The sequence below is a fragment of the Cheilinus undulatus genome, linkage group 8 (assembly GCF_018320785.1).
Source record: "Cheilinus undulatus linkage group 8, ASM1832078v1, whole genome shotgun sequence".
NCBI lineage: Eukaryota > Metazoa > Chordata > Actinopteri > Labriformes > Labridae > Cheilinus > Cheilinus undulatus.
In genome coordinates, this window is record NC_054872.1 from 51,907,498 (window position 1) to 51,933,918 (window position 26,421).

Genomic DNA, 26,421 nt, shown 5'->3' on the forward strand with positions numbered 1-26,421 from the left:
AATATCAGGGCAATCTGAATTGGAATTTCAAAATAAAAGCCATTTGAAACGGCATAAATGAACTTTTTTTCTCATTTATATTAAAAGTAAAAACCAAACTCCCTGTTTCCACCAGTTTATTTCATTTTAGGTTGCTGGTTGGAAAGTGTGATGAGTGGGGATGACTTGATTGCACAAAAATACGTCTTCAATATTAGGAAAAGTGGATGGAACTGGAGAGGACAAATATGTTGTCAACATTTATAAAAGAGTGGAAGCAGAGAGGGATGAGCAGTGTCTTAGTTGCACATACATGTTGACAACGTGTTAATGTGAGTGGAAGTGGAAGGAGAAAGGGGGGCCTAAATTGTTTGAGTATATTAGCAAAATTTGGAAAAATAGGTGGAAGAAAGGGAGCGCCGAGGGCTTTTTTATTTGCACAAATTTGTTGAAATACTCGGGAAAGTGGAAGGACTGGAAAGGGGTGAGTGGTATCTTAATGAATCCCCATTAGCACTAGCTAAAGCCTTGGCTATTCTTCCTTGGGTCCAAATTGCACCAATTTACAAGCTGGAGGGATTGAGGGAAACCCCACACTTTGGTTACAGCTCCCTGATGTGCAAAGCTCAGCTCAGACATGGAATGAGGGCTCTGATGAGTAACCAGGTTCAGTTCCTCTTTAAACAGCTGCTGAAGTTTTCTCAGGCAGGTCTCTGAGTCGCTGCCAGTCTGCTCCATTGTTGTAAACCTGTCTGTCTGTCTGTCTTGAGTACGTTGACTAATGTGAGGATTAACTGAGGAAGTATGTGGGTGAGATGAAACGAAGGGGAATGCACGTCGCTCTATTTTTAGCCTCTAGTGAGAAAGGAGGTTTTTTTAGGCTGGAAAATATAGCGGAGTTTTATCGGTTATGAGGTGACCACAGAGAGGATGCTGCTGTCGGTTTAACCTCAGGCTGCTGCAGAGTCCGGATCATCATGTTGTTTTGAACCTTTATGAGCAGTACTGACAGGAAAGGTTTCACCTGGAAGGTCAGACCAAAAAACAAAATCTTAACTCTTCCTGTGAATGTGGAAGAAAATGTGTTCTGGTTTCAATACAGAGGAATTTAAAGAATCCCCTCTTTGTTTCACTTTCTGTTCCTGATAACACTCTGGCATGGATCAGTGGATGTAGGACGGCACTGTTTAAATCCTGGTGTACACTTTTGTGTCAAATTTGTGCCATAGCTACTTATGCACTGGTGCACCTGTGTTGCTCTGCAATACTCTGCCTTAACCGTAGCTGGGGGTGCAACTTCTATGCAGGTTATGTCTCCAGTTCCTTGTCCTGTTGCCACACATCCTGCTTGTTTGCACACAGCAAATCATAGGAGGGAGTATGATTTCTGAGCTGATAGATGTTGATTAGCAGTTGATTATACCACAACTATGGTAGAGAAGAAAAGAGGAGTAGATGGAAAGTACGGCCGATGAATCCAATCACAGCGTACAAATGAGTGGGTGTTATTTACAGCAGCTGAAAACAATCGTCTTTAAAATAACATACCTCTATTTATTCACGGTTCAGCGAGCCTCACCTCCAGTTTACTACATGGAGATACGGCAAAAATACTACCTTTTTTAGGGTGTTGATTTCCATGTCAGAAACACCTCCACCATGTCTGTCAAAACCAAATCAGGCCCCTGTACAAATGTAGTTGAAGGCCCCTGGGATAGTGGTTTAAGGCCGACCACGTACATGGACGGCACTGGTTTGAGACCGCCCTGTGGCATCATTTCCTCCATGTTGCTCCCCCACTCTCTCGCCCTGTTTCAGATTCTATCCACTGTCCTTCTCTGTAAATAAAGGCATAAAAGAGCCCAAAAATATATCTTTAAAAAAAGGAAGAAAGTCTGAAAGAGAGGTTTGATTTAATGTTGAATAGATTTTAAAAGTCATATCTAATCTGACACTGCCCAATTCACTCTGCACAGCGAGTCCACACTGAGTTGAAAACGTGCCTACATGCCAGTCTGTGCATGGAAATGACCATACATCCTAAATTTCTGGTGCATGCATGTTTGATTAATGTGGGCCATTATACACTATATTGCCAAAAGTATTTGCTCACCTGCCTTGACTCTCATATGAACTTAAGTGACATCCCATTCTTAATCTGTGGGTCCACCCTTTGCAGCTAGAACAGCTTCAACTCTTCTGGGAAGGCTTTCCACAAGGTTTAGGAGTGTGTTCATGGGAATTTTTGACCATTCTTCCAGAAGCACATTTGTGAGGTCACGCACTGATGTTGGACAAGAAGTCCACTGGACTTGTTGCACAGGTGGCATCCTATCACAGTACCACACTGGAATTCACTGAGCTCCTAGAGTGACCCATTCTTTTACAAATGTTTGTAGAAACAGTCTGCATGCCTAGGTGCTTGATTTTATACACCTGTGGCCATGGAAGTGATTGGAACACCTGGTTTAAATTATTTGGATGGGTGAGTGAATACTTGTGGCAATATAGTGTATATAGTGTATACCTGTTGATATTCTAAGAGTCAGCAGCTCTACCCAGCATAGTACCACAGGGCGTGTGTTGTTTTGACATCTACTTTAAAATACAAGGAACACAAGCCGTCCTGGTGTAGAAGCCACAGTCTGCTTTTGAATCCACCAAGGAGAAAACGGTTTGAACCGTCCTCTCGTGTGATGATTTCCATTTCTTTTGTCTGTGTTTACAAGTTGCAGTTTCTGTACTCTTGACCATGTGCTTTACCTGTAATACCACAGTTTAGCCCTTAACCTGCAGGGAATTTTCAGTAGGATTCAGTCAGACTCATTCGGTCATACTCCTCGATTTCTTTAAACAAGGTGAAAAATAGTTAAAAAGTGGCACGAACCCCTGCTGGTGTTTTCTGTTATTTTGGCACATTCAGAGCAGAAAACCCGGCGCTTGCAGAAAATTAAAATAGGAATGAATTTAAGGTCTTGTGGAGCATGTGACAGTTGAGCTGCACACACTGGACATGCCCTGTCTTTTCACTTTATACTGGTGTATGAGCCACACTGGTGTGTAATACACGGCTAACTTTTAGATGAAAAACAAACGTTAAAAGTGCAGGTTATACACTCGATTTTACAGTACCTAATTTGTAGTCTACCCCTCTGGTGTAATCTCTCTTCTCTGTCTTCAGTTTTAAATAGTCCACCTGTTCAGGGACTGCCCCCCCCCCCGCCCCAGGTGAAAATTGTGCAGGTGAAAACATCATCTCTGTCCCAGAACACACCCATCTGTCTTCGCCTCCTCCATAGCAGCCTTACCTGACCTTACCTCTCCTCCCTCCCTCTCTCCCTCACCCCTCTGAGTCTTTTTATAAACACCGCCGGTCGGGTGCAACCACGGCTGTTTTCTGACCTGATTCAAGATTAAAATCAAAAACAAACCACAGACAAAGAAAACTCAGCGCTGCTCTGTAGAAAACGATTCTGTTATAGGCATGACTTAAAACCCAATAGAGATGAATTACATAACTGAAACAGGCCTGACTACATGTCAGTGGCTGTTAATTATACGTTTCATTTACACAGATCACAACAATCCGACAAATGCTGGGGAACGTGAGAGGAAACCTGCTTCTGTTTCTTATGTGTTTAATAACAGACATGCTTCCATATTCAGCCTGCAGAATCACTCCCATGTTTAGAGTTATAGTAATAGAAGCTCTCAAAATAAACACAACTTAAAGGTCTGAATTATCACCATGGATAGTTTTCTTGTAAAATGCGTCCTCACCTCACACAGCCTTTTTTGAACATACTCTCAAAAAATGCGTCACATAAAACTCATGCTAGCTAGCAGCTACCCTCTGAGTCACAGATGTAAATGTAGTGGTAAAAAAATCCTGATTTATTCTGAATAAAATTATCGCTAAAGATAATACAGATCCCTAGTAATAGTTCATTCATTACATTTCATATCATTAACACAACATGAAAAATCAAGGTGGGCAGAAACTATGATATTAAGTTTAAATGCTAATAACCTTTACTTATGTCCATAGAAAGTCGCCACATTTATTCAGAATAATTTGATGTTTTTAAATAGCATTATATTGTATGTACACTATATTGCAGAGAGAAGTCATTTCACATTAGTCATCATAAAAGGTAACCTGACACGCCAGATGGATGTGTTTCACACATCCATCTGGGAAAGCTTCAATAGGAAACGTTTGGGAAAAGGCAGAGGACTTGAAAAAAACTCGGAGTGTGATTGGATGAACGCTCTGTTTGTCACATCTTTACGGGGCAATCAGAGCAACAAAACACGTGACGCAGCTGCAATCGAGCTGCGCGTGCGCAGCTACGGAGGAATAACACGAAACTTGGCGACTGTAGACATGTACAGTGCTTAACAAATTTATTAGACCACCTGTCATATTTGTCTCAGAGACCATCTAGCATCATGAAGTGCTTTAATGCAGCCTCTTTCATTTTCAGTGAGCTCTCCACGTTTTACCATTTTGAACAGGAATGAGGAATTTCAAACTGAATTCACTCAAATTTGAGCCGGCTCACTGGGCTTCTCTGAGAAGTCAGAAATTAATCAAGCATGACATTCAACCACTAAAACTCATTTTTCTCTTCAGGAATGACAGTAAATAGCTATAATTTGACATATTACTCAAGAAATATTAATGTGCTTTACTATTTTTTCAATTTTTTTGTAAATCAGTAAATTTGAAAGTTCATGGATAACAATAATAATTCTATTTTAGCATTAAAAATATCATTTGGGTTAAAGAGCTTCTGCATATTGGTGTATTAACCATTGCAGAAACATAAAACATGATTTTGGTAATTACTAATGCTGTTAATTTAGGGCAGCTGTGGCATAAACCTTACTTTGGTTAGGGTTAGGGTGGTCTAATAAATTTTTTAAGCACTGTAAGTACTCGACTTTTGTCGTTGTTTAAAAGAAAACAACTCACTGCTGTTCTTTGTTTTTCTTTTAACGAAGAAATGTTGTCAAGTTCTGATAAAGCTGGCGCTTTAGCAGCATCCACGCTAAGCTCTTCTGCCATAATTGCACCATCCTCTTGCTGCTGCTTGTTTACGTCACGACTCTGCTGCACCTGAAAGTACTGCTCCTCGTCGCTGATTGGTCCTGTCACTTTCTAACCGGGCCAAAATGGTTCATACGGAAGCTTTGCAAGATGGATTCGCCAGTGAGAAACAAGGAAACGGGTGCATCTGTCTGCTTTGCAAGGTTACATAAAAGGTGTTTATATTTGTTAGTTTAGTTGATCACTAACAAAGCAACTTCTATCAGTTACAACCTCAGTTCTAAAAAAGTTGGGATGCTGTATAAATTGTAAATAAAGAGGTCAACAATTGTCAAATCTCATAAGCCCATATTTTAGTCATAATAGAACAGAGGTTTTCAATCTTTTTTGCCCAAGGCACACCAAAACCATATCTATACTTAAAAGCCTCTTAAATCCAGGCGGGACAGAGAGTCAAACACTGCCATATAACTGAGATCAGCTGATCTCACAAGCCCTCATCAGCCGACGGCAAGCTGAGTCATTCATTCAGCACGCTATTGGCAAATCACAGTCATGCTGCCATATTTAAACTGCTTTTACCTGGCTGCGCTTTGCAAGCCACTTTTTACAACCCTCCTCCACCCCAGCTCCTCCTTTATTCTGCCTCTGACTTTATGAGTGTCGTTATAATGTAGCTATGCCTGCTCTGCTTTGTTTTTTAGCTGCTTCTCCGCCTGCCCCAGGCTTTCTTTGTTGGCACAGGAAAGGCAGGAACATGGCGTTCCTGCTTGATGCTTTCCACGTAGGCTTGTGGAAGGGCAGGAGGATCTCAGACAGACATATGCACGAAAGCAATGAGCGCAAATTTGACAATGCGGTCCTGACTGAACTTAAGTTATTGTACAGTTGTAGTGATTGCTTATGGTTGTCAACTTGGCTCATGCCTTGCCATGGTATTTGAAAACCACTGCAATAGAACATAAACAACATATCAGATAATAAGAATAATAATACATTTTTTTTAGAAAGCGCTTTCAGTCAAAGTGCTGTACATAGAGATGCTGAGACTGAGAAATTGTACCGAAAATATTAGCTCATTTTCAATTTGATGGCAGCGACACATCTCAAAGAAGTAGGGACAGGGCCATGGTTACCATTGTGTAGCATCCCCTCTTCTTTAACAACAGTCTGTAAATGTCTGGTTAGGGAGGAGTTTTTGGAGAGGACTGTTGTCCCATTCTTGTCTGATGTAAGATTTTAGCTACTCAACAGTCCTGGGTCTTCTTTCCTGGATTTTTCCTGTTCTGATGCTCCAAATGTTTTCTATTGGTGAAAGGTCTGGACTGCAGGCAGACCAGTTCAGGACCCGGACTCTTCTCCTGTAAAGCCATGCTGTTGTGATGGATGTGGTATGTGGTTTAGCATGGTCTTGCTGAAATAATCAAGGCCTTCCCTGGCATAGACGTTGTCTGGATGGGAGCATATGTTCCTCTAAAAGCTCTCTACATTTCAGCATTGATAGTTCCTTTCCAGATGGAGAGCTGCCCACGCCACACCCATGTCTGTAGTTAGCAAAGAATGATTCATGTGACCACAGAACAGTTTTCCATGTTTCCTCAGTCCATGTTAAATGAGTTTTGGTCCAGAGAAGACGGACCACCGTGTTTCTGGATCCTGTTCACATATGGCTTCTTCTCTCCATGATCCAGCTTTAACTGTCATTTGTGGATGGCACGGCCAACTGTGTAGTGATGCAGTGATTTCAAGCTGTTTTCATTTGTACCACTTACTTTTCCAGCCTTTTGAATGTGTCTGTAACATAATATTCCTTTCCCTCTGTATACTGTTTTTGATCCAGTCTCTGTGGATGTTGAGAGTACACCTGTGTTTATACTGACTTGTTTTGCCTCCTCAGGTCTCATGGCATCTCTACAGAGCACGCTCAGTAACCCCCTGCAGTCCTCGTTAAGCAACCCCAACATCCAGTCCTCACTCAGCAGCCACTCCTTCTCCAACTCTTTGAGCTCCGCCTCCCTGCACTCGTCCTTCAGCAACCCCTCCCTGCAGTCGTCCTTAAGCTCCTCCCCCTCCCTGCCGTCCTCCCTCAGCAGCCAATCGCTGCACTCCTCCCTCAGCAACTCCTCCCTGCAGTCGGCGTCCAGCAGCAACCCCAGCTACAGCAGCGGTGTGGGCGGCTCCGGCTCATGCTCCTCCTCCTACTCACCGCTGCTGAGCGGGCAGGGCCAGCAGTCGCTCAGCACGTCGCCACGGAGACGGGCGCAGCTCTCCCCGCTCATCCTGCCCATGGGAGGGGAGGTTCGGAGGCATCACTCCAAACAGTTCTCCCCCACCATCTCCCCCACCCTGTCCTCCATCACACAGGTAACAACAGCTATTCACCTTAGTCCTCTTCCTCTTCTTTTTTTGCCTTGATTTATACAAAATAATTTTTTCTCTCTGTAATTCAAAAATGAACCTTTTCAAACCTAAAATACACGTTATTCAAAAACATGTACACACAGTCTAGAATCTTCAGTAAACAGTTGAGCTGTCACTGAGACAGCATCATGGCAAGACAAAGAAATCAGTTTAGGTGAGAGAAAAAGAATTGTTGATGCTCACAAAGCAGGAGAAGAATTTATCACAGCGTTTCCAAGCTATTCAGACCTCATTATTTACCGCTAACCTCCAGCCCAACCTCCAACAGGGCGTCCCTCTGGACACCAGCAAACTGCCCCTGGACCAGAGGCTTCCTCCGTACCCTCTAAGCCAGTCCCACCAGCACCAGCCGGGCTCCCACCAGCCTCTCCCTGGCCTGCAGGGCTCCCAGCCGGGCCAGCAGCCCTCTCAGCTGGGCCAGCACCACCACCAACAGCTGCACCGCCTCCAGCAGCAGCAGCGACCCAACGCTCAGCCGCAGCAACAATCCCAGGCCATGCAGCAGCTCCAGCTGCAGAACCTACGCAACACACACAACCAGCACATGCAGCAGCACTTTGGGACGGTAGCTAAGACACTCAAGGCAATAAAAGCATCTAGATATCTGATGTTTCTCATCGTCCTTTAACATATCACACAGAGACATTATGATGTGTTTGTTTGTGCAGCAGAGGCCGATGGGGCAGCAGTTGAACACAGCAAACGCACAGCTGATAAAGAACGAGAGGCCGATGGATCAGTGCGTGCAGAGCTTGTCGTCCTCTCAGTGTCACGTCAAACAGGAAGCGGAGCAGCAGGCGGAGCAGCAGAGAGCCGGCGGCCTCCCTCAGCTCCAACAGATCAGCCACAACCTGGCTACAGACCTCTACAACGTGAGTATCAGCAATCAGAGACACTCAGAGCTGAGGATGTGTAACCTATCTGGAGTCCTGCTCCTGCCCCCTACAGGCCACAGTGTTTATTACATCATGCTACAGAAGTCAGACAAACTGCTGATTTATCTTTATTAGTCTTTGCAGCATCATGATCAACGTTTTCATGATTTAATTTTGACATTATGGGTAAAAAACAGTCAAACTGATGTTGGCATAACAGGAAAAGTTAAAGCTTACTAAGTAAATCAGATTCCTGGAACATAAATACGTCTGCAGCAGAATTCTGGGCTGGTTTGGTAATTACTGCCTGCATGTCTTCTTTGGTACATTGCCACCATCTCGATGTTAAATTTATAATAGAAATATAAGCTGTTCAAGCAGGACAGCTGCTATCTTTATTTCAGGTTAGGGTTGGGTTTCTGTCTTGATATCAGGCTTTTCATAACAAGAGAGTGTAAGGTATGATAGGTATCCTGCTGCACAGCATTATAATATAGTGTACCACATTATATTATGCCATATGAAATCATTTACAATCATACAATATAATACGGTTATCACACAGCATAATATCATATCCTGGCCAGACCACAGAAATGTCTTCGCCCCTGAAAACCCAGAGAATAGACCCTCGGATCATTAGCATTGTTGCTAGCATCCTGGCTAACCAGTTCCTCATTTTGGAGGTGAAAAGTTTGTCAAGCTATTATTGGAAATGATGTTGAACTTAATTATTTTTGTCTCTCTTAACCAATTGTTTGCTTTTTTTTAATTTTACCCAATTTGCCTCTTTATAGCCATTTAGCCACATTTTTACACATTTTTGCCATTTTTTTCTGCTGATTTTGCAACTTTTTTCCCATCTGTCCCCCTTTTAACCCCTTTTTTCAGCATTACTTTTGCCATTTTAAAACCATTTTTTGCCCCTTTCATTCCAGTTTTATTCCCATTCTGCCCGTTTTGCTGCATTTAGCCATTTTACCACTTTTTGAACCCTTTTCCCCTGTTATTCTGCCCACTTTTGCCACTGTTAACCCCTTTTGCCACTTTTTATGTGAATTTTTGCTGATCATAACTGCATTTGACCCATTTTTGCCTCTTTTAACCCCTTTTTTCCATTAATACTTTTGCCAGTTTAAACCCATTTGCCCTTTTAACTCATTTTCTACCCCTTTTAATCCTATTTTACTACCTTTTCGGCCCATTTTGCTGCATTTAGACATTTTGCTGCGTTTTCACCTCTTTCTCTGCCTATTTTTGCCACTATTCACCAATTTTATAATGCAAGTTATTATGTGAATTTTTGCTGATCATAACTGAATTTCACTCTTTGTTAAGCTCATTCTTGCGACCTGTCACCTTTTTCACCACTTTCTTCTGCCTTTTTTCATATTTAAAAGCTATTTTTGCGACATTTTTCTGCCACTTTTGACCCATTTTTCCCCTTTTAATCCAGTTTTACTACCTTTTCTGCCCATCTTGCTACATTACAGCCGGACTTTTTGCTGATCATAACTGAGTTTGATTCTTTGTTACACTCATTCTTGCAACTTGTAAACTTTTTCACCATTTTTTTCTGCCCTTTTTACAATTTTAAAGCTATTTCTGCAACTTTGCACTTGTTTTTTTTTTCTAACCAATTTTTGCTGCTTTTAACCCATCCCATTGCACACCCCTCACACAAACCGGCTCTGTTGCAACGTCCAATCTACGTTTAAATAGCTAGACTGTGATCCTTTACTGACATACACAAGCATCCACTGCACCAGCTTTTTTTTTTTTTTTTTTTCCAATTAAAAACAGTGTTAAAGTACACTTTATGAATAACAGGTATGACACATTTTTCTATACAGCGCATATTTCAATTTGCATATGATGTATTAATTTTGTAATTTTCAAATCAGGAGATTTTGGGCTGTTTTCTGTTATGCTTTTCATTTTGCTAGCCTTTTTAATGTTCCTCTTTTTTTTATCTTATACCATCACAGACTGTACCAACTATCACTGTTGACCATGCAGAAAAGTTTTAGCTGCACTAGTAAAAGAAAAAATAATCAATGAGGGGCATCTAGAATTATAAATCTGGGACGTTTTCTTTTTACTATTAAAGCTGAGTTGACTGTGTCCTCTGTGAACCGTTACTCCCCTAAAGAAGAACATAAACTGCATCACTTAGTTTGCCTCTCTCTTCCTGATTACCAGATGAATCTTCCCTTCTCTCTCCTGCTGTACATCTGTCGTTTACTCTGCTGCACCCTCGCTGGTCCTCTCTTGGGCATGATGGTCCAACCAAGGTGGTCTTGGCTGGAAGATGTCAGCCCTAGTTGATTTATTCTGCTATTTTCACCCTATGGTTTTATCAGTTTTGGATATTTTTGAACATTATGAATCAAAACAAGCCTCTCAATTGTTAAATTCAGCCCAACTGCAGATGTTTTAACATTGTCAGTAGCAAGAAAGTCATTAACCCCAAAAAAGCCATCTTTATAGTTTCACTCTGCTCCTCTTTGACCTCATTCCTTTGGAATTCTCCTGAAGCGTTTTTTTCTTTTTTTTTTTTTTTTTTTCACATCACACAGAAAGACACCTCGGTGGCTTCGTCCTCTGTCTCTTTAGGCGCTCTGAGCTACATGCCTACAAACCTTTAATCACACATCTCACCCAGCGGGACTAAGCATGCTCTCTGTGTTTGTAATTCTGTTTGGAAACACATAAACAGATTAAGCACCAACAGAGGAAACCCCCTGTTATCAGGGACAGACATCAAACTGGATCTATGAGGATAAAATCTACCAAAACAGCAGCATGAGCATGACTCCGTTCTTTAAGCAGCCTACTTCAGACAAACACTTTCTGTTTTATGCGGACGTTTTTTCACTATTTTTAGTGAGTGGAAATGTCAGGTTTTATTTCCTTTATTAATTCAGTCATGTTCAGAGTTAACTAGTTCAGACATTTCTCATGATTTACCGCTGGTGTGTTTGACTTTTAAACGTTTATACAACTTAAAAATACATAAAACTTATTTCGAGACTTTGATATTGAATCTCGGCATGATCAGTGGGGTCTCAAAGTCCGACATGCTTGCAAACACTTCACATTACTTTGACCAGAAGCAGGACAGCAGGGCTCTGCTGATGCAAAGAGGGGGTAACAAGACAGACAGGGACTTACCTTTGACCCAGGTAAAGCTCAGAAAGCTTCTTCTGGATGTACACTACCTATAAAAAGTATTCACCCACTTGAATGTTGATTTTATAAATCAACCATTGTGAATGTAGTTTGGCTTTTTTGACAAAAAACACTCTTTAATGTCAAAGTGAAAACAGATTTCTACAAAGTAAAGTCCATAAAATAAAAACCTTTGATGTAGAATAAGTGACTGCATAAATATTCATCCCTTTAAATCAGGGGTGTCAAACTCAATCACAGCAGGGGCCGGATTCTGGATTCAGGACTAACCTGAGGGCCTAACAGGGTCACCTTTTTAACCATAAACTGTCAACTTCATTTCACCGATAATGAAATATGAAAGAAAAAAAAATATAGCACTGCTGCTAAACAATTTTGACATTTAAAAAGTTGAAAAGATAAGTTTAAAAGCTCACAACCTGAGAAGAGTAAATTTATTAGTTCAAAAAGGTCAAAACATGAAATTGAAATTGAAGAATAATGTTTTTAAAGGCAAATATATTAGAAAGAAGTCAAAATTATGAGTTTAAAAGGTCAAAATATGAAATAAAATTTGTAATCATGAAATTAAAAGTCAAAATATAATTCAATTTTTTAAACAACATACAAAATAATTGGTTAAAAAGGTCAAAATATGACTTAAAAATTAGAATTATGAATCTTAAAGCTCAAAATATTATATGAGAAGTCAAAACTATGAGTTGAAATGCTCAAAGTATGAAATAAAAAGTCAGAATCCTAAGTTAGAGTCCTAATTGTGAGATGCTAAAATGTGAAATTAAAACACAAATTGATTTCTTTTCCCACATCCCTGACTTCTTATCTAAATATTTTTACTCCTTACTTTTTCTCCAGAGGTCCAGCCAACTGGTGCTAGTAGATTGCAGTATAAAGACACATGTATCTGGAAGGGCCAGCCACTGGTTAATCAGTATTCCTGGCTACCATTACACCAAAAGAACATTCCAAGCAGCTTGGAGAATAGGTTATATGAAAGTATAAGTCAGGGGATGGAGACAAAAACATTTCCTGGGCTCTGAACATTCCCCAGGGTTCAGTTAAATCCAGCATCATGCCATGGGGATGCTTCTCAGCAGCCAACCCTGTTTTTTAGTCAGACAATGAGCCAAAGCATAGAGAGAAAGCTACACAGAAATGGTTTAAAGACAACAAAGAGAATGTTCTGGAGTAGCTGAGTCAAAGCCCAGACCTCACTCCTATAGAGAATTTGTGGCTGGACTGGAAAAGGACTTTTTGATACTACGATACATTTTTTGATGCCACATGCTTTAAACATTATGTCCATAATTTTAACATGATTGTACTGAAAGTACCGAAGTTTCAAAGAAACAACATATATAGATACAGTGCATTCAGAAAGTATTCAGACCCCCTTCACTTTTTTCAGTTGTGTTATGTTCATTTTTCCCAATTAAGCTACCCCAGTACCCCATCATGACAAAGTAAAACAGAATTTTAGAAACTGCAAATAAAAACTGAAATGTCACATTGACATAAGTATTCAGACATTTGCAAAAACACCCTGAATTTAGCTCAGGCTCCTCCATTTCTCTGATCTTTGCTGAGATGTTTCTATACCTTGATTGGAGTCCACCTGTGCTAAATAAACTGATTGGATATGATTTGGAAAGGCACACACCTCTCTGTAGACTCTTCCTAGAGCTGGAGAGAGAGAAGGGCCTAGAGAGGAGATCAAGAACCTGATGGTCTGACTGAGCTCCAGAGATCCTGTGTGGAGATGGAACAAAGTTCCAGAACCATAACCATCACTACAGTCCTCCACTGATCAGGTGGAAGACTTTCATCAGTGCAAAGCACATGAAAACCCACTAAGAGTTTGAAAAAAAAAGCATCTGAAGGACTCTCAGACTGTGAGAAACCAGATTCTCTGGCCTCAATTTACCTGTTTGGCCTCAACTCTAAATCTGGAGAAAACCAGACACCGCTCATCACCTGCCTGATACCATCTTAACAGTGAAGCATGGTGGTGGCAGCATCATGCTGTGAGGGTGTTTCTCAGCAGCAGGGACTGGGAGAATGGTCAGGGTTGAGGGATGTATAGAGATATCCTCAATGAAAACCTGTTCCACATTACTCAGGACCTCAGACTGGACTGAAGGTTCACCTTCAAACATGACGATGACTCTAAGACCACAGCCGTGACTAAACAGAGGTGGATTAGGGACCACTCTGTGAATGTTCAAGAGGGGTCCAGCCAGAGCCCCGACCTGAACCCTATCCAACATCTCTGGAGAGCTAACTGAGACCTGAGTGACCATCCAGCCTGACTGAGCTCGAGAGAATCTGCAAAGAAGAATGGCAGAAACCCCGCAATCCCAGTCTTAACTAGTTTGTTAATAAAGTAAGAAATTCCGGTTTCGTGACCATCCTGTGATGTAATGCGGAGGTAAAATAAAGGGGTAAAAAGCACCTGTTGCTATTTTTGGAGTTGGGCTGAGGAGAAGTCTTTGTGCTCTGACATTTGAGCGTCCATTCAGAAAAACACACCAGGAGGCATCCAGCTCCTAACATTTCAGCATGAGGGGATTACCAGAAATAAAACACTGAAACACAGAGATTAGACTGTTGTAGAGCGCTGTCAAACACAGAGGGCATTCAAGAGGAGCTGCATGCCTAAAATACACAGAGAGACTTTGATATCTTTAATCTTAAGCAAAAGGTCAAAGGCCTTTTTCTCGACCCACTGCTTTACTTTCACTGTCAGCCAATTATAGACGTAGTGGAGCATTTACCCTCCAGGCAGCAGTTCTGTTTTTTTCTAACGTAAGAGAGCAGATGTGATAAAGGAAGGAAACTCCAATAATAAAGTGGACAGTGTAGGTTTTAAATGTAGTTCTGTTTTTTGTTTTCCAGGATGCCTTGCTCAACTCTCTTCTGGACGACCCGTACTTGAGTCTGCAGCTCACAGGCAAATCCAACCAGCAGGTAACGCTCACCTTTCTCATGATGTCATGATGTAATGGAGGCTGAAGGGCGAATGAAGTCATTCGCTGCTGTCAGGAGAAGACGTTTGGTGTTTACAGTCCAGCAGAACGGGGACAAAAATATCAATTTCATGTTCTCAGAGCAAATCAGAAGGGACACCTAGTGGCCTCATTCGTTGTTGATGGCCTGCGTGTCTCCTCCTCTTTTCTCATGCTAAAACCCAGTTGTGTGTTTTAGACCACAAAAAGTTCAACTACAGAGCCCTGAGTTTAAAGGATTACTGTTCAAGCACCTCTTTCAATCCTGTTGACCTTTTCCTGTGAAGTAGCCTCGATCTTTAAAGAGCAGACACGAGGACCATTAAGACTTCAGATGAAGGGTCTGATTCATGAAAGGACTGCATGGCTTTTGTGCCTGCTAAACCTGCAGGGATGAGTCAACAAGATACAATGCCCACACATAAAGCTACTGGAAGACTCTTCTGATATCAATGTGGTTGCTATGAAGTTGACTAAAACCTGTATACCGGTGCAACCAATATACCAGTAAAAGTGTCGAGGCATGCCCCGTTATGACAGCCAATGAAGGCTGATATTTAAAGCTAATATAGGCAGTTATTTACAGAAGAAATTGGCCGATACTTTAAGCACATATGGCTGATGTAACACTCAATAAAGGCCGATATCAGCTAGTATTTACAACTGATATAAGCTGATATTTACATCTCACAAAAGCTGGAATTTAAAGTTGGAAAAGGCCAATATTTACAGTCATCGTAGGTTGATATTTACAGCTGATATAGGTCAATATGTACAGCCACTGTAGGGCCATATTAACAGCCGATGAACGCTGATATTTACAGCCAAAAAAGCTGGGATTTAAAGCCGATATAGGCCAATATTTACAGCCATTGAAGGGCAGTAGCTACAGCTGTAATACGTTTTTTAAGCCCATTTAGGCTGATAATAAATATAATATAGGGTGATGTTTACATCTGATAAAGGCCTGTATTTTCAGCTTATATATACATGTACTTACAGGCAATGTAGGCAGATATTTAAAGCTGATATTGGCCAATATTTGCAGCTGATCTAAGCTGATATTTGAAGCCCACCTGGGCCAGTATTTACAGCCAATTTGGGCCAATATTTATGGCAGATATAGGCCAATATTTAGAGGTATTTTACATCTGGTATACACCTATATTTACAGATTTTATAGGCTGATATTTACAGCTGATATAGACTGATATTTACAACTGATATAGACTGATATTTACAGCTGACATAGGCTCATTTTTACAGCTGATATAGACTGATATTTACAGCTGATATAGGCTTGTTTTTAAAGCTGATATAGACTGACATTTACAGTTGATATAGACTGATATTTACAGCTGATATAGGCCAAGATTTACAGAACATATAGCCAAATCTTTAGGGAGAATAAAGGCTGATACTTACAGCCCATATAGGCCAATATAAAGCTGATTTGGACTAAAAGTAAGAGACAACGCAGGCCAATATGTACAGCTGAAATAGATTAAGATTTACAGAACATTTAGGCAAATATTGATGTCTGAATAGGCTGATAATTAAAGCCCTTTTAGGCTGATAATGAAGCTGATATAGGCCAATATTTAAAACTAATATAGACCCATATTTACAGCTGATTTAAGTCTTTATTTACAGCCAGTGTAGCATACATATTTGAAGTTGGTATGGGCTGATATTCCCAGCCATTGAAGGGCAATATTTACAGCTGTAATAGACTGATATTTAAAGCCCATTAAGGCTGATAATAAAGCTGATATAGGCTGATGTTTACATCTGATAAAAGCCTATACTTTCAGATTATATAGACATTTATTAACAGGCAGTGTAGGCAGACATTTAAAGTTGATATGGGCCAATAGTTACAGCCAATACGGGCCAATATGTGAGTTTATATAGGCTAATATTTGAAGCCCACATGGGCCAATATTTATGGTAGATATAGGCAATTATTTAGACAATATTGGCTGGTATTTTACATCTGGTATACGCTTATATTTACAGAATTTATAGGCTGATATTTAAGGCTGACACAGAAAGATATATACAGCTGATATAGGCCAAGATTCAGCGAACATGTAGGCAAATACTGAAAGCCCATATAGGCTGATGTATACAGCTGATATAAACTGATATTAACAGCTGATATAGGCTGATATTTACAGTCAGTATATCTGTTAAATGTGTGTTGGATAATGAAGAAGGGAGAAAGGAAACTGGTTCATAAAAAAGGAGCCAGGTCCAGTCATTCACATGAAATACTGTTTCTTTGAACTTCAAATCTTTACTGGCCTGTCTGCACTTAAATATCATGAGAGATATTTGCCTCATGAAGGGGACTTTAAAACAGAGCAGTGGACCCTACTGATGCTGGATTTATGGAGCCGTTAACAGCCCAGTTCTACTAATAGTCAATTCCCTCCAGTTTTCAGGGATGCTGAATGAAGGACAGAGGTTCAGGACATTTTGGCTTCTACACTGAGACAGAAGCCGAGTCTAACAGGTTTTTATGGCTCGGCTCAGTCGGGGTTTTCTTTGGTTTTATCGGGCTCTGGTCTGCACCAAGTTATTTTGACAGTTTCATCTGTAGCATCAGATAATCTGGCAGTCTTATTATTAGAGCTTTTCTGTGTTGATTCAATCCATTTTATGTATTTGTTCCTCTAAATCCTAAATAAACCCAAGGCTAACGTCAGTTTCTGCAGAAAAGCAAAGATTACAGCCTCATGCCTTCTCTTGAGTCAGAGCACAGATAAAGAAACAGAGGGATGGGTGTGTTTTGATAAAATACAATAATCCTGTTCTTTTTCTTACACAGCTGGTCAAATTTAAGAAACTGAACGTGAAATCCTACGTTACTGTTTCTGGTTCTCATACGTTCCTCTTCTCCAGTTCTCTGCAGATAATCAGGCTGATTGTTTGTCTCTGAATCACGGTGGTTTGGGCTGCAGCATCACTGATAAGAACCAGTTTCCCTCCAACACCCAGAGCTCCCTGGACCTGCAGGAGCCCGGAGACCAGCAGCTCCTCAACAACCAGAACCAGAACTACAGCGGCGGGGAGGGACGACACAACGTGCCCAACATCATCCTCACAGGTCAGTGACAGAAGTCTTCTACATGCTGTGATTCAGCATCTCAGTCTGAGATAGATCATTTAGACATGTTTCTGTGTCCTCCATGTTTGATTCTCATGCAGACTAACATGTTCCCCCTCTTCTCCCTGCAGGCGACTCTCCTCCCGGTCTGTCTAAAGAGATCGCCAGCGCTCTGTCCCACGTCCCCGGCTTTGAGATGGATCCTTTTTCCCTGGACGACCCGCTCAGGATGGACCCTCTGGCTCTTGACATGCTGGACGGCGACCTAATGCTCGCCGACCCGGCTGTGGAGGATTCCTTCAGATCTGACCGGCTGAAGTGACCCCGATGCCCCCCTCCCCTTTCTAGGAGCTCGGTGGGAATCGGTGCAAAAAGGTGACCACCCCTTCAGAGGTGGAAAGGACCGGGTGAAACACCACTCCCCCTAGAAAAAGACGGTCTGCAGAGCGAGACGTGGATGCAACTTTTGAGCCTCTGAGAGTCTTTTAACGGCGGCAAACAATCCGGAGGTTTCTCTGTGAAGTCAGAATGAACAGAAAGAGGAGGGGGAGTTTTCCGTCAAAGGCACTTAACTGAAAAAAAACGCTCTCGCAAAGCTTGAAGTCAAGAAGATGCTTCTCTTTTTAGGCATTAGCTTGTACGAGTCTTATCTGCATGTTAATGAAAAATGCACTCGCGTAAAAATGCAAACACGCAGGAATAAACCGCTCACGTGACGTCAGCTTTGTGTAAGAAAACGTCTGTAAAAACCAGCAGCGCTTGGAAGATCCCGGAACGAAACGATGCATCTCGATCCATGTGGATTCCCCTCAGCTTCACCGGAAAGACGACTTCTTTTTACCCCCAAAAACAACCAGTGAGAGGTCATTAACGGTAACGTTTGGCTTCTTCTGCTCTCTCAGCCACTTTGACAGGAACTTAGCCATGATTTAAAGGTCTATATATTTTTAAATGAAGAGCTTTTCCTCCTCTTAAGGTCACAGATGTCAACGTAAAGCCTCAAAAAGGCTGTGAGGTTCTCCTCAAACCAAACAGGCCTGCACCCCGGTGCAACAATCAGAAAAACAGTCTAGAAAAGCAGGTGAATGTTTTTGGATGAAGACCTCTCAGAAGTGATTTCAGAGCTTAAAACCCCAGACATGCTGCTTCTATAAAGTCACTCTTACTAATCAGGCCGAATGTAATGTATATATGATGTTATTATGTCCGTTACAGCAGCTTTAAACCTTTAAATGACCTGTGATCACATCGGGCACCTTCTTCATGAGTTTTAAGTTTAAAGTGGAATCAGAATCAGGGACTAAACGACTAAAGTCATCAAATCATGCGAGGTAAAATCATGATTGAGTTTGGAAGAAGCAGAAATTCATCTGTAAAGAGGTGAACTGGGATTAGTTTATCATCTTTTTCATAAAGCCTGATAAACGCTGGCAAATCAAGCTTCAACTTTTGCCTTTAAAGCAAGAAAGCTGTTTTGGTTTCTCCTCTGCATTGTGGTGGATTAAATTTGAGACAGCCATATTTAAAACCAAGATGATTTTGGTTAAATTGTGTTTTTAGATGGCAGCGTTTTAGTGACAAATTCCGTTAACAAGGATCCATAAAAACAGCTGTAAGTGTATGCATAAGGATCTGGTAGAAATGAGATAATCAGGATCCGAACAATCCTCCCAGTCCTTCCTCCCTGCACAACTCCTTTTTGTTCCTGTAATGACAGTGTTGACCACTAGAGGCCACCACCAAACATGAATATGAACCGTAGCCCATAACTTCCGTTTAGGATCCATACTGCTTCATTTTGATCTGTAAATTTCAGCCTGAATCATCACAGCTGAACTCATTTTCAAATTTATGCATAAACTTTGCATTGAAGATGAATATTTAAACTTGTAGAAGATAATCGTCCAATGTGATCACAGATAATTAGTCTATAAATGAACTTCTCCATCACTGCCAGCTGTTTAAAGCTTCATCAGAGAGTTTATCATCACTGAGCTGCAGTTCAGAGTCTGAAACACGCTGCTGCATCTGAGAAAACAACAACGAGTGAAGCAAAACCTCAACAGGATAATTGTTTTAAAGCAGATCTGAGGTTTTTGCATCAGAAAGATGCTAAATTATCATGCAAATTTTTGCAGCATTGCGTTCCAGATCTGAATCTGCAGCCTGGTGCTGCAGCCTCGTGTGCCTGCTGCTGTCGGTGTTTATGTGTTTGTCTCGTCTACTTTCCTACTCACAGAAATTTAAAGTCACAAAGCATCAGATGCAGTGCCTGTAGATATAGTATATATGGCTTTATATATAGCAAATGATGTGTTTCAGAAATTAGGTTGAGTTTATGAAGGAGAGACGCAAACATGGCGGCAACAAAGAAATCTAATTTTAAAATTAGCGTCTTTGGAAAAAGTCGCCCTCTTAGGCTAAAGCTGTAGGGCTTCTGAGGTTCAATTATTAAGGGCAATTCCAGAAATTGTCTTCTTTTTCAGGCGAAAAAAAATCCTAAAGTAGTATCCCAGTATCCCAAAATTTGTGCGCTGTCTTTGCCGGGATCTGTGGCTAAGAAAAGACTGTCCAGCCATCTGGACCATTTTTTCTCAGTTGTTTGAGATTTTAAAGAAGATTAAATAAACCATAATCAGGAAAGAAATCCATAAAATAGAAAAAATGTCCATCTTGATTTTCTTTAAAATGCAAATATCAGAAATAAACCCAGAGACTGAGGTTAGCTAGTCAATACTAGGTGCTAGTATTGATGATAGATTAGTGATAATGGTGCATTCGTTTCCTGAAACCACAAAGCTCGGGAAAAAAATATCTGAATATTTTTATTTCTACATTAAAACAGGAATAAAGGGTTTAGAAGCAACCAAAATACCTGAGAGATTTGTTTCTTTAAGCTGCTTTGATCATTCTTAAAGAATTAATTTATGAATTTTACAAAAGAAAATGTTAGAAGTTACTTTTTAGTAAAATTGTGATGGACATTTTTTCTATTTTTGGATCTATATTGACCAAATAAAACAATCAAGGAAATAAATTATCATTCATTTTGGAAAGCATGATTTCCATCCCCGCTGTAGGTTTAAAGTAGAAGCTTTGTGGACTTTAGGTCTAAACAAAGGTTTGATGAAAGAAAGGTCTTTAAAACATCCGTTTTTAAGCGTTTGTGATATATTGAGTAAGTTTGTAAATGTCCCTTTAAGCCCGCTCACTGTGATTGACAGCCATAAGCCCCACCCCCCTGCTTACACCTGTTGCCTCTGCATTTCAGCCCTGATTAGGGGTAGAGCTATTTTTAATGTTTAAAAAAAGAGAAATGTAATCCTAAATATTATTCTGGCTATAAAGAAGTTTTATTTTTGAACCTAAAGCGATGTGTAAATAATTTATGGAGTTTTATCTTTGATCAAAAACAAATTATTTAAAAGTAAAGAAGAAAAACGTCTGTGTAAATGTTTAAACAGCTTTGAGGCAAAATCTGCTTTTGTCAAGTGTGCTCCAAGAGTTTAAAGCTGATTTTAAAACTTCAGCCAATCACACGCTCCCTTTTATCGTCTGTTTTCACCGTTAGAGTTACTGAGAGATCAGTCGTCAGTGAGTTTAAGTCTGATTTTTCTGTTCAAAGGACGAGTTCTGCAGTTTGAGGAATGAAATATGAAAAGTTCTTTTTATTTTTAAATATTTATATGAAAATATCAGGAAAAGGAATCAGAACAGAAGCCAGTTTTTATTCATCATCAAGTTGTCCCAGCACTACAGCGATGATTCAACAAAACCAAAAAATAAAATCAGTTCTTTAAATAAAACCTGCAGAAATGAAAACTATCAAGATTTTCCTCTGCAAATTTCACCGATTGATTTATTTTTCTTACAGTCACCTACATATGATGATATCACGAGACATTTTCTAATGAAATCAGTGCAAATTGGGCATTAAACTAGTAGAAAATATTTCTATAAATTAAGATATCTTCTCAAACTTGGTTTGTACCCTGCATTAAAATCTGTTTTGGGTATTCAGATACCAAATGTTAACCTTTAGTGCTTTGTGTGGGCTAAAAACCGTTTAAAGACCCTGTAAAGTGAAAATAAATCTGTATTTAGGTTTGTTCTATGATAGATAATTGCGTAATGAACCTCTAGTTCAAATTTCAGTCGGATAAAACATCTCTAGGTTTATAAATTTAAGCTTCAAAATCATGAAAAATCTGCTCCAGGATGATGTAGCTTCAGCTCATTCAACAGACACGCCCACACCATCCTGGAGCAGAGAAATAGAGTGATGCAGAAATGGTGCTGCGTTCAATTGTACTTGGAACTCTGATAAATCTGACCTCCGGATTGGAAAGGTGCAATAGAAGCTCGGGACTCCGACTCGGGATTTCGCGTAGGATCCAAGCAGCCCGAGTCGGTCGGAATGACAAAATGATAGCAAAATGATGTTGCACACCGTGAGAGGTAAACAGAGTCACTTTCTCCTCAACTTTTACTTTTATGTGTCGTCTAATTTAGCATTTGTGTTACTAGAGTACAGGCCTCTGCACAGCTGGCTTTGATGCCCATATAAGTTCAATGATGCATGCAGGATTCCCCTCGCTGGTGCGTTCAAGTCATACTTACAGTATATGACGTTTCTCTTTCTCTCTCTCCCTCAAGTAGCTAATATATTTTAACAGCAGGAATTTTTGATCCTTGAAAAACATCCAAACAAACATCAGCTTACTCCGGCCGGCCATGTTTTCCGAGCTTATGCAATGGAACATATTTACCTCGGAAGTCAGGATTTCCGACCCGGATCTTTCCAAGTTCTGAGTACAATCGAACGTAGCATGAGTCCTAAAATGCCAAAATAAGTTAGCAATTTAGCACTTCTGGTTCCCTCGTCTGAAAGTCTCTGGGATTTTTGAGTTTTCGGTTAAATGCCTGGAACAAGGTATGTTGTGAACACAAGCTCAAGAGAGTTTAACGTTTTATCCTACAACATACAGTACATCTGAAACGTGCCCCACCTTAGAATGGAATCTTTTCACAACTTAATAAAGGCGGTTGCTAAAAGACAGCTAACCAGGACTACAGCGTACTATACGTCATCATCTGAAGTGCGGCAACTGAGCCTGCTGTTCACTTGTATCTGCGGACGATGACGTTAAATTCAGTCGACCGTGTTGTAGTTCAGTATAGCATAACGTTAGCTTTTAGCTTTCCTCAGTTAGATTAATGAACCAGATATGATGCTTATATTATCAATCTGTTAAGATTAGATTTATGAACAAAATGTGCAAGTTTCGTAAACTTTTATTAGACACAGAGCTTATTTTCAGCAATAATCCAAAAACCCATTGAAAAATCCCATAGGCTTGATGCCGAGGAATACATGCGACGTAAACTTCCGGGTTCGCTTACAATATTACGTCATGACTGCTCCACTCTATCCTCTCAGGTTTAAAAAATGCTACAATCTGATTGGAGGAAAGCTCTCATGCTATAAGCCCCTACCCTTGACCTTACATTGACTTTATAGTCAGAGCACAGTTGCCTGGCTCTCTCTCAGAGAAGAGCCAAAGTCTGTTTTCTGACCTAAATCTCTGTTCTGATGCTTTCAATGATCCATAGACCACTGTAGCGGATAGATTTGGTCAATTTACCTCACAGTGACCAAAAAAACAGCATTTAACTGACTGTTAATTTTATATAACGGCAGTGACATCAGCTAACAGACTGGACTGAGATGAACTGCTAGCCTCTGAGCTGGTGGCTAATTGGCCCCCATTCATTCTCCTCAGCATGTCAGGATACCAGGCCACAGTCAGAGTCACAGAAAGATGGATGGGCTGTTTGAATGAGAGGATGGACAGACAGAATCCGTCTGCAGCGGCGTCACTGAAGATGTTTTATTGATGCTAGGTTTAACGGACTAAAGTGTGGTTATTTGGTATCTGAAAACCCAAAACACAAAGAATAAACAACCACTTAGATGCCTGCTTTCTCTTTCTCTTTTTGATTTCTATTTTTACTCAATTGGTTAAGTGATAAATGTTAGTCTGTAAATTAAAAAAAAAAGTTTTTTAAAATGTAGGTCTTGAAAGTTTTAAATCAGTCTCCAGGTCGGCTGTGTCCGTGCAGCACTGACGGATTGACTTTCAGAATAGAGGAGGACGCCTAATCAGGACGGGGCTTTTATTTTGGCAGGGTGATTTTTTTGTAAAGCTCGGCGCTGGCAGCCGGCAAGGTCACAGTCAGAGATTTAAAATTTTAGAGCAAAGATTAATGACAAATGTATAAATATAGTGGGTTTTCTTCGGTGAAACAGGAGGTGATTAAACGGAGGACGGGGAAGTCGCTGGAAATGTTACTGCGATAAAGTTACAGACAGGACGGAGGACGAAGCTTTATGTTTGTTACTTCAGCTGGTTTTTGTAGAGATTCAGCTCAGAAATAAAGCTCAGACTTTAAAATTCAGACTGTAATAGCTATTTTTCTTTAATGTGTTTGCAGACAGATAAAAATGATACCTTTCCAGCATTTGTCGCTGTTCAACACTGAAAAAATAGTCCCATGAGACTCAATTTAATATGACTTTAGCCCTTAAATTGTAGATCTTACTTGTCCTCTATGAATAAAATACTTTTTTACAGATTTCTTAAGTAAAGAAAGTCATTTTGGGCTAATAGACACGTGCTTCTTCACAGAAATATGCTCCTTTTCTTCTCATATTCATGCCGAAGGTAAAACTGAAATAAAATTTCCACATGGGACATGTTTAAAGGGTTAAAATGATTAGGTTAAGTTCAAAGTGTTGCAAAAAGAGTCAATTATTAAATCAGGAGAATTTAAGCTGATCTCTGCCAATGCCAAACAGCTTATTCGACTCTTGTTTGGTGGATTGGATGATTGAAGTCTGACGAAACAAGATAGATTGGCAATTTAAAAATGTATTCATTTGATAAACAGCCTGGCTCCTCCTCCTCATGCTGGTCACCAGCCTGGTCACACACTGCTGTGGGATGGCATCCCATTCTGGCAGGACATTCCATCCTCTCCACCCCCAGAATCTGGAGGTAGTCTCTGATAAACCCCACTCCGTGGGGGCCAGCTATGTCATCTTGGAGGACAGAGATCAGTCCCAGACTGTGGAGATATGGGATTGCCACTGGCTGCAGTGTTTTTTATCAGTGCAGCAATCTGCATAGTTCTCCATGTCTTCTCCACACTTTGACCTCCACATGTTCCGGTTCTGGTGCTCCTGTTGCCTGGTAATGAAGGGCAGTCATAGCAGCCCAGTGATACCGGAGATTGGCTGCTTTCTGTTTTTGATTGTCTGGGCAGAGAGCCGCCAGTCATATTGTCCTGCAAAGACAGCCTACAGTTCCTAAGTGCTGACATTGTGAGGAAACGGTCTTCTTAGGGAGTGAAAACAAGAGTCAACGGCAGATAAAGCTGTTTGGCTTTGGCAGAGAAGGTTTGGTGAATTTTTCACGGGAGAAACCCACATACTCAGCTCTGCTGCCCATCCCACAAAGGCATGCTCCTTATAAATGTGGCTCCATTTAAAAGGGAAATAAACAATCATTCCAACGGTGTAAGAATTATAGACAAGACTTAGTGTTACAACGAAGAAATAATCTACCCAACACAAATTTCCTCACTATTTGTGCTAAGTTTGTTTTGGAACATTTAGCCAGGATGTCTTGATCTGAGTTTTGATACTAAGAACAAAGTCACAGCTTTATTCCAGGATTTTAAGGATGAAATCAAAACAATAGATGAACGAACAGCAGTTACTGAAAGTTTGACTTATTTCCATCTTTTCTGGCCCCCATGCCTTCTCCTTTTCTCATATATTAGGTTTTATAAAAGAAAGATCACCGTTTATTTTTATTTGACTTTAATGGTGTTTCCATGAATCTGTGCACATGAAAACAATTACTTTACTGAACTTACAGCTTCTTTTACAGGATTTCTTTGCAGTTCATGACAAAAAAAACTCCCACACGTGAAAACACATCTTATTAATGAAGATATTTTTATTCTAATAGGAATGAAAAGCATTTATTGAGTCTGATTGAACATTTAACATGTCTGATGAATCAGGTGTGGATAGAAAAGTCTGGATATGAGATTAACAGGGCATCACAGGGCAAAAAAAAATCCTATTTTATGTATTTTAAGGTTGTTACAATGCTTTTAAAATGTGTTTTTTCTTTTAAAATAAGCTGATATTCATTAAAAGCACTATAGTTGTATTTCTAATCTCTAAGCAGAAGGTCAGAAGATCATTGTATAAATCTAAATCCCTTCCTCACTATGCTTTTTCTGTTAAAGACGTCATCCTGTGTGTTTCTGTGTCTGTGAAGCATCTTGTTATGCAATAACCCTGATGTGAGTTAACATGCAGTTACAGACTCTGCCAGTAGGGGGAGCTGTTGACCAGCGAGGTAGAGTGTGTGTATGAGTGTGTAAATGTGTGTGCGTGCAGACTAGGGATCAGTTAAAGGCCATATTTCATATTTTTTTCATATTTTGTATTGTTGTATGATATTAATTTGCTCTCATATTATTAATGTTATTTGTTAGTCTCATGTTTTTAGGCTTAAGGATTAAAAACGAGCGTTCTGCTTTTTTTTTTTTTTTTTTGCTTTTTATTTGAATAATAAATTGACCTTATTCAGATTTTTATTTGTAAACCTTGTAATAAATAACCAGGGAATGTTAATGAGTGTGTTTCTGTACATATTTTCAAACCCGAGGTGCTTCTGAAGCTAACAGGAGAGATTTTTAAAGAGA

The 26,421-nt window shown here is 40.3% G+C and overlaps 1 protein-coding gene across 5 annotated transcripts in view; it reads left to right on the plus strand.

Annotated features, from left to right (window-relative positions):
• Window positions 1-24,595, plus strand: part of LOC121513345 (CREB-regulated transcription coactivator 2) — a 67,580-nt gene extending 42,985 nt beyond the window's left edge. For 3 of the 5 annotated variants that reach the window (XM_041793039.1, XM_041793035.1, XM_041793040.1), the window contains 6 exons: window positions 6,930-7,396; window positions 7,722-8,036; window positions 8,125-8,325; window positions 14,416-14,487; window positions 17,433-17,637; window positions 17,769-24,595. In XM_041793039.1, coding sequence (XP_041648973.1) covers window positions 6,930-7,396; window positions 7,722-8,036; window positions 8,125-8,325; window positions 14,416-14,487; window positions 17,433-17,637; window positions 17,769-17,959 — 1,451 coding nt within the window. In that variant the 3' untranslated portion in view covers window positions 17,960-24,595. Of the gene's footprint in view, window positions 1-6,929; window positions 7,397-7,721; window positions 8,037-8,121; window positions 8,326-14,415; window positions 14,488-17,432; window positions 17,638-17,768 lie in introns of all 5 variants that reach the window. The other 2 variants (XM_041793037.1, XM_041793036.1) reach the window with 2 other exon arrangements.
• The last annotated feature ends 1,826 nt before the right edge of the window (window positions 24,596-26,421 follow it).